Consider the following 12,258-nt stretch of genomic DNA (forward strand, 5'->3'; position numbering starts at 1 on the left):
TGTGTGTGTGTGTGTGTGGGTGTGTGTGTGTGGGTCCAATGTGTGTATTTATATATTCAATGTTCGTGTGTGTGTGTAAGTGTCTGTATATGCCTGCGTTTGTGTGTGAGTATAAGTGTGTGAAAGCGTTCAATACGTGTGTATTTATTTGAATGCATGTGCAAATGCCCACACACAGAAATAAACAAGCGTTTTCAGCCATTTAACGTTCTTACGGCTGTATACAAAACGAAGGGCTCTCAGTCACGGCGCTGCCCAGACGAGTGAGCGCCGAGTGTTTCTGTTCATATCTTGTGTGATAACATATCCAGGCAAAGAGGACGGAAAGACCTGCAAGCGCGTGGCCATTCGCACCACCATCCGAAAAGACGACTGCAGGAGCAATGCCCCGGTGAGACCCAGATTTACACAGTTCAGGTCCGGTGATGAAACCATCGCAACCGTCTCTCCTGGCTGCACCCATGCATCCAATCTCAATGTCATCGGTCAAAATGACTTTGTTTGTTTGTAGTATTGTTGTTTAAAGCGTGGATTTACCAAAGAGAGCTCAAGAAAATTATCTTTAATTGTTAAATTCGCTTTTCAAGCACGGATGACTCCCTTTAACATTTCTTGATGAATATCAATACAGGTGACGGTGTATTCCTGCGACGGCAAATGTCCGTCGGCCACCATATTTAACTTCAACATCAACAGTCACGCCAGGTTCTGTAAGTGCTGCCGGGAAAGTGGACTTCAAACGCGGACGGTCACACTCTACTGCTCACGCAATGCCACCCTGGTCGACTACAATTTCCAAGAGCCTCTGGACTGCTCCTGCCAGTGGAATTAGCTGCAGAGTTTGTACAGATTAAGAGATGTAACATGTGCAAATGGATAGACATATGGACAGGATGTGGGTGTGGGTTATAGGTATTAAAAACAGCCATGTTTTGTATTTGTTGTACTTGTTACTACCATTAACAGAGACCTAGATACTTAAGCACTTTAGTCTTGTTTATCTTATGAGTTGTTTTTCTAGTCATCTTTGTAGCGCTTCCAACTATGATGAAATTAACATATTATTTTAAAGTATATGCACAGATTATTTGATTTTATTGAGCAGATTAAGGCCATTACTTTCTGTTATAAATGTATTTCTTTTAAGTATCATGCTTCTGCATTCAAACCCTCTCAGTGTATTTTCTGGTTTCCTACATAAATTGTGTACGGATATTGTGTGTCATGGTTCCTGTCCTTGGGGAAGTTCATTTAATCATTACTAAGTGCTACGTTTTTTCTTCTCTGCAGAATCTGTATTTTGACATGCATAGGCAAATAAAACATTGAAGACTTCCCTCGTGTGATGATTGCATGACCTTTTTGTTCATGGTGAGGCCAGGGTCTTCACCTCAGAGTCAGAGGCCCCTGTGTGGATGTGGGGTGCTTCCAGCACAAACCACAGTACGAACTACAAGTACTGATACAGCGGTGTGCTGATGATGCTGTTGTCTTTTAGCCTGTGAGGGTATTAACCCTGTGGGACGGGGATAACACGCCCCCCTCTTCCCTAAAACTCTCATCCCTAAACACAGCTCCTTTTGGGATTTTGAGGTATAACGTTAATCCAGGAAAACAGAAAACATTTTACTTTGTAAACCCTTGTGTGTGCGTGTGTGTGTCTGTGTGTGTTTGTGGTATGCAGAAATGATATCTTTGAAGGTCTCTCTCCCGGTTCTAAATACGACATAGAAGTGCAGAGCAGCAGTGACCACAGGGGGAGCCAGTACACCACCCTTACCCGGTGGGCCCGGAGATACACTTATACACTGGACACATCTGTTCACGTGAAGTAGTGTTGTATGATGTCATTAAACTCACATATATATATATATATATATATAGATGTTCTTATGGAGGGTGGAATAAATGACTTGTTATTGGATAGGGCTATAATGGGGGACTGTCTTCCTCATTAACTGAGCGAGGGGGCCTGTGATTGACAAACTACAAACTACTATTGACAACAAAACTGTGATTGACAAACGTAACTTGAGTTGGGTAAACCTATTTACACACACCCCGTTGTGAGAGATTGGTTGTTTTTCTGCGGTGTCGTCAATACCCGGTCAGGATGTGTGTGACTGCTGCTATTTGTGTTCAGTGTTGGCGCAGGCAAGTGGACAGAGAACACTGAACGACTGAACACCACGGCGACAAGGTAACAGTGAGATGCGTTCAGTGCCTGAGATACCCCGGGACGTAGTGCTTCCGGCACAGACCGTGACGCACACTGGTTGGCGTACAAGTCTCTCTCTCTCTCTCTCTCTCTCTCTCTCTCTCTCTCTCTCTCTCTCTCTCTCTCTCTCTCTCTCTCTGTGGGTAAAGGTGTCCATCTGGGTCAGGCTCTACTGTTACCAGTGGAACTAACTAGCAAAAGCACTCACCTGTTGGTCACCTAGCAACCGTTTGCGCCACAGCGCATCTTCAGTTACTCACCCGTTTAAAGATGCATGACTCGCGCTGAGCCGCTCGCCAGCCACCATGACCAAGCGCTTCATGTCAAGCCTTTCCCAAACAAAACACATTCCAGGCGTGAAACGCCATTTTAGGAACCACTTGTATGTAATCCCTAGTGCCTCTGCTCGCTTGTTGCTGCTTGTGTTTGGCCTGCTGTCGCTGGACCAGGAATCCTGGACCCTGGTCTAGCCACCGCCACCACCACCACCACCACCACCACCACCGTTTAGGAGATGAGGGATTTGACAGCGGGTTCAGACCTACGGCCTCAGTGTCTGGAGTGTGCTGGGCTCAGGCCACAGCCAGAGAGACCACAAATGGTTCAGCACACACGCACACTTTACACACACACATTCACACACGTGCACACGTGGACTCGCACACACACACACACACACACACACACACACATGCGCACACATACGCACACATTCACATTGACACACGTGCATAAGTGGACGCCCACACACACACACACACACACACACACACACACAAACACACATGCTCATGCACACACAAACACACCCACACACATAATAAGAGCACGTAATAATAGTAACAGCATGATAGCATAACGTTGTCTCCACAGGCCCATTTGGATTATGTGTCCTTCACCTGCTCAGGGGGAACTCCCTCTGGGCTATGGTGAGCTGGGATGCCACCATGGGCCTGTTTGACTCCCACAGAGTAACCGTCATCAACGACTTGACCTCTGGTGCTCTCGCGGTACCCAGGATGGAGAGGGTTGCCGTGGTCACGGGATTGACCGAATGCTGCCACTGTAACGTTAGTGTGGAGCAGCTGAGGGCCGGACCTGCGAGGAGAATGTGTTCTATGACTGTAACCACAGGATGATATAGTGGTAGTGCAGTACAGTAGAGTAGTAGTACTCAGCAGAACACTAGTACTGTAATGTACTACAGTACATTACCTCCTCATAATAACACCCCTATCTGCTCACCACTTGATAGCGCTGTCGATACCTTCCTAACTATTTCTCTCTGTCTCTCTCTGTCACTCTCTCTCTTTATCTCTCCTTCTCTCCCGCTCTCTCTCTCTCATTCTCTCTCCGTCTCTCTCTCTTGCTCTCTCCTTCTCTCCTGCTCTCCTGCTCTCTCTTTCTCATACTCTCTCCTTCTCTCCCGCTGTCTCTCTCTTTCTCTCCTTCTCTCCTTCTCTCTCTCACTCCCTCTCTCTCTCTCATCGATCATCGCTGTGCCCCTCTCCTCCTCCTTCGGGGCCTCCTGGTGTGTGTCGACTGTGTGTGCTGAGTGTTTCGGCGCGTGGCTTCTCGTTGCAATGGGGGCCGTGGCGCCGCTGCGTGGACGCGGCCCGCCCTGATGGCTCCGCTCAGGTGGACACACATGAGCTAATACGTGGCTAATAAAGTTAGCATGGGCTGTGTTGTCGTTGGTCTATGTTCCACATTCACACAGATAAATACCATCAGTGGAATATCATCAGCTGGTTGTGCGATATCGTATCACACACACACACACACACACACACGCACACACACACACACACTCTCTCCCATTGTAAAGAAGTCCCGCCCAATATTGGCTCTTCCCGATTGCCAGGTGTCTGATACCCTAAAATGTAACCTTAGACACACACACACACACATGCCTGCACACACATGTACACACATACACACACACACACACACATGCCTGCACACACACCTTCACAAACAAACAAACACACACACACACACACACACACATGCCTGCACACACATGTACACAAATACACACACACACACACACACACACACACACATGCCTGCACACACACCTACACACACACACACACACACATACACACAAATGAACGCACCCACACACACACACATGACACGACTACAGACACGGTCCACACTGAGCACACAATTGAGTAAAAGACTAAATTATTCATAAGGTAGACCTCATGAGCTCAGCACTGAATCATTCATTTTGTTTAAGCAACTCATCCTAGATGGCGAGAGAGGTAGAGAGGGAGAGAGAGAGAGAGAGAGAGAGGGGGAGAGAGACTAAGGCTGGTGGACAGGAGCTAGCCCAACCCTGTTGAAAGGACCTGTTGTTGTGCCGTTCCCTGGCGTCTCCGTAGTGTGATAACCGCTGACCTTTGGGAAGACCTTGAGCCTTCCTCACATCATCCTTCACCTGTAACCCCTGATCTCCCCCCCGATGCCGCTGCTAACGGGCTAGCCGCGAACGTCGTTCTTTCCTCCCCACTTCACTGGATTACACTGCAGACCTGAGGCGTGAGGGGTTCACCTGTAGGGCCTCTGTAAGGCACAGCTCGCATCCTCGGCTTCACTGCTACTGCGGCCAGAATGCTCTTCCTCATATTCCTCTTTCTCCTCTCACACTCCTCTTCAAAGGTAAGTTTTCCGCTAGTGCTATCTGGGTATTCAATCAGTACACAGCAGCGTGTACCTGGATGGGTGTGTGTACTGCTCGTGTAATGTACAGATAAGGACATACTGGGAGGTACAACATGTGTTTTATGTGAGAGGTACAGAGCTAAAACTGTAAAGGTCTGGCCATATCCGTATCGGAGGAACGGCATCAAAACAATATCATATTTAGACTCATTTATAGTTTTATAAGTTTTAAAACATTACGAGATTAAGTACAGATTTGTAAAGGTTGCTTAACAACAACAGATGGGTGTATGCTGATTTGCATGTATGTTACAACAGAGAAGTGGAGAGAGAGATGGGAAGTTATGGTTGTAAACCAAAACTCTTACAGCCACAAATAACGAATGACGATTAAAAGCTGAAAACATTACCCAACTTTCTTATTCACACACACAAACAGTAATCACATGTGTTTCACTTAAAAGAAACACATGATTCTGTTAAATGACTGGCATAGAGCTTTGTTATTCCATCGGTTTTGCTAGGTTCTTACGGCTGACACGTTGAAAAGGACACCCATGGCAATGCTTATAAATAAAGAAATGCTAATTGAGAGCCTTGATGTGTTACATGCTAGGGCTCTGTGGTGTCTTTGTTTGAATTTGTTTTGATCGCTGTAGCCTTGTATATGTCACCTTGCTGCCTCCCAGGCTAATGTGAGTGTGAGTCCAAGCACGGAGCTCGTCGTTACCGTGACAGCGTCCTCCTCCTCCTCCTCCTCAAACAACCGGCCTGCAGTCAGTCGCATCCGCCACAACAATGAGATGGGTGGGATCACAGAACTCCCATACACTCACACACGCACACACACACACACACACACACACACACACACACGCACACTCACACATTCTGACACATGCATGCACATCAACACATTTTGTGTGTGAATCCTATTTATTCCTGTATTAATCAGAGTGAAGCCTCAAACATAGGCTCACAGTCACACACACACACACACACACACACACACTCACAGTCACACACATACACACACACACACACACATACACACACACAAACACATATTATAGCAGAACTATTTACAAATGTGAGAGGAGATTTGTGTATCTCACACACAAGTGTATCTCAATCCATGTGTGCATAATAGGATTTGTAAATGTGTAAAATAATAAATGTGTGCGGAGAATGGATTACTTCTGTAATGTCTGTGTCCAGCTCTTGGAGCAAAATACTTTGACTTTTTTATTCCTTGACTCTTATCCTCCCCCCCCTCCCCCCCACCAAGCTGCCGCCCCCACTGATCTGGTGGGAGAGCCGGTGGGCTCCAACGGCATCGTGCTCGCGTGGCAACCCGCCGACAACAGCTTCGTCCTGGCGTACGTCATCAGGTATCTCCTCGTCATCGCCGTCATCGTCATGGGAAACACACCACACACACCGATGTCCCTATGCATGCTTCACGTCTGACCTGATGTTCATGGCTCCACTCTCTACAGGTACAAGGAGGTGTGTCCGTACCCCGACACCGACTTCAAGTACTACACCGCCACTGATATCCCAGAGATGCTCCTGAACGACTTCGACCCAGGGTCCACCTACGGCATCCAGGTAGCGTCACTATACCGATGTGCAGCATGCGTCCCGGAAGACACAAACGCACGCCGATGACAGATTATTTCATGCAGGAACCCTTAAAATAGTTGATCACATGATGACTCACATTGTAGGCAACCACATCAGAGGATACAAAGAAACACAAAGCACAAGGGGTTCTCAAAGTCTGAACACTTTAGATGTGATGTAAGGAACTAAAATGTGAAGGGCAAAAGGGGTTCTCACGGTAGGAACTGCAGGGGGCATGGTCAATTGGCCACACACATCTTGGCTACAATGGTGATACAAATGCAAACTAAAACTACACTTTGAAAGGGAGTGAGGAAGGGAGCTACCTCTTTGTGCAAGGAGAAGTGATACAGGTGTTTTAAACTAATATTGAGGTAAAAAAGGTAGTTTCATTTGTGGTATTAATTAATCCACAACACACACACATGAATTGTGATGTTCTCCATGACAAAAATACAAAGGAAATGGAAGTAAGTGTCGACAAAAGATAATTAAGTTAAGGTTGTATTGAGTTATATTGTAGGTTTGCGTTTGCGAGTTTTGATGTGTTAAACACAATATTGTATTATATTCAAATGAGCTTTAATTTGCTTAATCTGGTTCAATAATTTATCCTGGTTGAATTATTGATCATGTAAAAAGATCTATGGATAGGCCCTTTCCACTGTCTGTTGTCATTGAGCTTGAATGTGATCACGCTTATTAGTTTTCAGAATTCATTAACCCAATGAACTACATTGAAGCAAACTGGTTGAGTGTGTGTGTGTGTGTGTGTGAGAGAGGGAGACTGGGAGATAGAAACACTCACATGCTATGAGTGAGTGTTGTTGCTTTGACAGTGAGCACCGATCATGTTACTCAGAGTGTTACCGGTATGCTCTCTCAACACAGCACCCAGCAAGCTCTCAGATCAGAGCTTTGTTTTGTGAAAGTTATTCACAAAATGTTACAATAATGATCTGGTACACATTTTTGATAATGATGAATTATGGTCAACCTAATGGTTAATGATATGCATAATATTGTTGTCTGTTTTTATTTACTATTGTAGGCCAAACATTTAATGTTTCATGTTGATATGAATGTGATGTCATTGGTGACACGGCATCTGTTGTATGGTGGCTGACAACTGAATTCCCTGAAGCATGTCGACCGCACTGAAGATAAACACTTTTCGGTTCAAGTAGAACGTTAGAAAGCAAACATTTATTATTGCAAATGCAGAGCATCATGATTTGGATGTGGCTGTGAAATTTATGCAGGGAGGGAAGTAATATGTGTAATATACATTTTCTCTCTCTCTCTCTCTCTCTCTCTCTCTCTCTCTCTCTCTCTCTCTCTCTCTCTCTCTCTCTCTCTCTCTCTTTCTCTCTCTCTCTCTCTCTCTCTCTTGTAGGTGGCAGCAGAGACGCCAGATGGGGTGGGATTGTTCAGCAAGACTGTGTACATGAAGACGGCAGAGTCCGGTGGGAACCACAGAGATTATACACAATAAAAATATCTGCTGTATCTACATACACACAATACCAGTAGTAGCAATGGAAATGAAAGTGAAAGTGAAAAAAGGAAGTGAAAAACATGAAACATGATGTACAGTTGAGGCAGCCATTATTAACAGTATATAACTCCATTATTATATACATTGTGTTCTCTCCCCTGAAGTTCCCGGCCTCGTCACCAATATGACGGCAATGGCTGAGAACCAAACCTTTGTGACGGTCACATGGTACCTCCCCCGTCGAATCAACGGCCTCATCATTAAGTTTGTGCTGAAAGTCAAAAACTTCCGCACCAGCCATATGGTCCGCACGCTGGAGCTGAACGCAGAACAAATCATGGCGGGAGCTATGCCTCACTGCAACGTAGGGGCTCTCTCTCTCGCACTCTCTCTCGCTCTCTCTCTCTCTCTCTCTATCTCTCTCTCTCTCTCTCTCTCTCTCTCTCTCTCTCTCTCTCTCTCTCTCTCTCTTCCGTCTATTTATTCTGTTTTAGTATGAAAGTGTTTTCGATATTTTACATGTATCATATAATGTTTTAAATGTATGTGAAGTCATTTCATCTGTTGTTTTTCTGAGAGATACATGAGTTGGAGGAGTAGGAGTAGTAATAGTACTTAAGTCAATGTCAACCTTAAAAAACTATTGCAGGAAAATGTATATTTGCATTAAATAATCCATATCCCTCTTTCCCTAAACATCTTATATTCCAGATTTTAGCGTGTCATATGTAAGGGATAATGGATAGAACATTATCCCGCTTATTACACGGCTACTTGCCAAAACGAAAAAATAACTTCACGCGGTGTGTCTTTCTACAATTACCATTCGTAGTGTTGATCAGCAGAGAAATGGTCCGCCAAAGACGTTGACGTCGCTTAGTAACCGAATCCGCTAGGGTTGATAAGTTACCGGACTACTTGCGGAGTGATACGAAAGACGTGAAAAAAATCCACTTTCCTTGACAGAGGTCACTATATGCTTAGCAACGGTCATTATTGAAAAATAATTCACCACCGGAAGTCGGGAAGGCCCATGCAAGTGAACGGAGCGTTCCACAGCATTGAGAAGAGCCGTGTAATAATGAATCATAATTTGTTTCCGCCGGGCCAACAATGTGTGTCCGGTACCGGCCGGTACCGTCTCCGTGTCCGTTTGCGGTTCCTAAGCATGTGGATCTGTGTCCAGGACGCGGCGGACATCCTCACCCGCGGGACCACCAGTCCCGCGGACATGACGGCCTCCGCCCCCTCCATCACAGAGTCGGCGGTGCCCCCCGCGGAGGCCTGGAGCGTGCCCATCTCGGTGGGCGTGGACCAGCTGCGGCCCCACACCGCCTACCTGTTCGAGGTGTCGGCCTCCAACATGGAAGGAGAGGGCCTGATCGCCTCCTCCATGGTCCGCATGCCCGAGTCAGGTACTGTACACTACACACGCTGGAACCAGGCCCCCGGGAGCAGTGCCTACTTCCGCAATCCACTCGTGCTCAGTGGCCACGCCTGGTATTGCAGTTTTTTAGCGGGCTGTGGACGGGTCCCTCAAATCATGGGGCCCGGAAGTAGATATCCCCGTTCACTACAATACAAGTGGGGAACAGGATTGTGTCTCCGCAAATTTTCTCTGGATATCAATGAAAGGCTCATAATTATCTTTGGACCATGTACTATTAAAATGTATGTTTCTCTTTTCAAAACGCCACCTCAAGCGTTTTATTAGCCGGAGAAGGAGGGGTGAGCAGCTGAAAGGAGTCGTAGTGAGAGGGCTCAGTGCACGTATAGTATCACATAGAGACTAATCGGGGGGGTTAGTAACTTATGGTCGGTAAACAATGCGACTGTGCTCGCTCAGACCTCTCGCTTATGATGCTACAATGCTAACAATGCTAGAGAATGAGAATATTTCTGCATCCGGAACGTCATGCACTAGGGCAATTCTGTCCTTGATGTTACCCTGCGACACTGAGCAGTTTCCATAGGAATGAATGGGCGCCATGTTTCAATCCAGTGTCCATTCTTTATAGGACGCTAAATAGAGCTTATTCACACCTGTGTTGCCATCGTAGGACAAAATCGCTACTGTTGCCACGGACTTATAATTAGTGGGATGGTCGACACCTGTGTCGTTGTGTAATTGTTGCTGTTTCGTACGATAGAACAACAATCTGTGTGTGTGTGTGTGTGTGTGTGTGTGTGTGTGTGTGTGTGTGTGTGTGTGTGTGTGTGTGTGTGTGTGCGTGTGTGTGTGTGTGTGTGCATGTGTGTGTGTGTGTGTGTGTGTGTGTGTGTGTGTGTGTGTGTGTGTGTGTGCGTGTGTGCAGGGGTCTAGCACAAAACTCTGGGCCCTATACTCTGGGCATTCTCTGTGGACCCCCTTCTTCTCTTGATCCATATATCTCCAGCTATTGTGATTAGTCACTTAGGAGCTTTGCACTGTACATTTAAACAAGTAATAATAATCCAATATGTTTGAATGTGTGTGTGTGTGTGTGTGTGTGTGTGTGTGTGTGTGTGTATAAGTGTGCACAGTTTGAAATTCCGCCACATTTCAACCCTCCATTCTCAACATACTGCAGCCTACATTTACTTTCATGGTCAACAAAGTTTTCTTGGAGTATCATGCTTAAGAGGACATTGTATTCCGTTTATTTAAGCTCCTTTCAGTAAAAAGTGCTGCTATTGATTACTTGAAATACCTTTTAGCTCCCACTATGAGCTCACCTTCTCTCCCACCCTCAGTGACATCAGGAGATGGGTGGTATGCCCACGTGTTTCATGATGATAAGTTTTGCTGGGTATTTTATTTATTTGATGTCATATGACATTGCAGGTATAATGCTAATTAATTTATGATATTAATTAATTATTATACAATGTTATACAATGCAATTATGCTTGATGCTTGATTCCTCGCTGACTGCTGATATTAGATTGAGATTAGCTGCATTACTGTTTTGGGGAATCTAACTAAACCATTGACATTGAGCCTCCACCAAAAAATGTTACATACAAAGTTCAGTCACCCAAACGTTGCATATTATATGTAATATTATATAATATATGTATTCAGCCAAATTATAGTTTCTTGCAAAATGAATTACTTAGAAACAAAATACTTCTCATCCCAGGCTTTTCGAGGGCCTTCCCCCCCATTGGGCCCTTGGGAAGCCAGTCCCACTTTCCCGCACTACGACGCCCCTTTGTGTGTGTGTTACAGCCCCAGAGGACTCTCCGCAGAACGTGTCCATAACGCACATCACATCTACAACCATCTCCATGACCTGGGAGCCTCCCACCATCATCACAGGACGATTTTCCTACGTCGTTTACCTCTCTGGACCCACAGGTCTGCACACTCACATGAATGCATGTGCATGCCAACACACACACACACACACACACACACACACACACACACACGAATACAAACACGCATACACACGCACACATGCATACACACACACACACATGAATATACACACACACATGTACAGAAACACACACACACACATGAATACACATGTACAGAAACACGCACACACAGACAAAGAGAAAAAACACACATCACAAACATACTGACACACACGCACACACACACACACACACACACACAAACAGAGACACACACACATTGAATGCCATTCATATCTCCTCGTATCCAGACTAGTCCATCAGATTGTTGCCGTTGTGGTTCTTGTGTCAGGGGACGTCATGTACGAGAACATGACGGCGGACGAGCGCCTGGTGCTCTTGGGTCTGCAGCCGTACACCCGCTACACGGTGGCGGTCCGGGCCAAGTCCGCCAGGGAGGTGGGCCCCGAGGCGGCCCTCCAGGTCATGACCTCCGCCGAAAGTAAGGAGGGGGGCCTCCAAACAGCCCGTTTCACATGTGTCTGTTTTGAAAGACATGAGAAGGAGCGGGTAGCAGCAATCCCAGTAACTATGTGCCGGTCAAGGCATTCAGTCATTTGTCAACACCTGACAGTGATGCCTACAATTCATACATATTTGTCTGCCCTACATAACAGTGTGTTAGAGTGTGAGTCTGGCCCAATGCGTTGCTTTACCAGTCTAGATACCTGACTTGGGTTTGCCATTGGTCCATCAACCTTCCTGTCCCACCCTTCAAAGCACCAACAGATTAACTTGCCTAATTTGGTAGCATCGTCCTCCATGCTCTCTTGTCGAAGTAAAGTGTCACAAGAGAGAAATCAAGGCTAATAGTGTGTTAACACTTCCCTACGTAAGC

General features: G+C 46.0%; 2 protein-coding genes across 2 annotated transcripts in view; both read left to right on the forward strand.

Annotated features, from left to right (window-relative positions):
* The window catches only part of otogl (otogelin-like), a gene marked incomplete at its 5' end in the record, with an annotated part of 35,076 nt that extends 33,921 nt beyond the window's left edge, over window positions 1-1,155 (forward strand). Inside the window, 2 exons of the mRNA XM_084477840.1 lie at window positions 312-391; window positions 632-1,155. Of these exons, the coding sequence (XP_084333966.1) occupies window positions 312-391; window positions 632-832 (281 nt within the window). The 3' untranslated portion in view covers window positions 833-1,155. The remainder of the gene's footprint in view (window positions 1-311; window positions 392-631) is intronic.
* Window positions 1,156-3,165: 2,010 nt separating this feature from the next.
* Window positions 3,166-12,258, forward strand: part of ptprq (protein tyrosine phosphatase receptor type Q) — a gene marked incomplete at both ends in the record, with an annotated part of 28,401 nt that continues 19,308 nt past the window's right edge. The window contains 8 exons of the mRNA XM_084477841.1: window positions 3,166-3,283; window positions 6,180-6,282; window positions 6,391-6,502; window positions 7,914-7,983; window positions 8,180-8,379; window positions 9,202-9,430; window positions 11,227-11,355; window positions 11,713-11,862. Of these exons, the coding sequence (XP_084333967.1) occupies window positions 3,166-3,283; window positions 6,180-6,282; window positions 6,391-6,502; window positions 7,914-7,983; window positions 8,180-8,379; window positions 9,202-9,430; window positions 11,227-11,355; window positions 11,713-11,862 (1,111 nt within the window). The remainder of the gene's footprint in view (window positions 3,284-6,179; window positions 6,283-6,390; window positions 6,503-7,913; window positions 7,984-8,179; window positions 8,380-9,201; window positions 9,431-11,226; window positions 11,356-11,712; window positions 11,863-12,258) is intronic.

Source organism: Micromesistius poutassou, assembly GCF_964030765.1.
Source record: "Micromesistius poutassou genome assembly, chromosome: 13".
In the NCBI taxonomy this organism is placed as follows: Eukaryota; Metazoa; Chordata; class Actinopteri; order Gadiformes; family Gadidae; genus Micromesistius; species Micromesistius poutassou.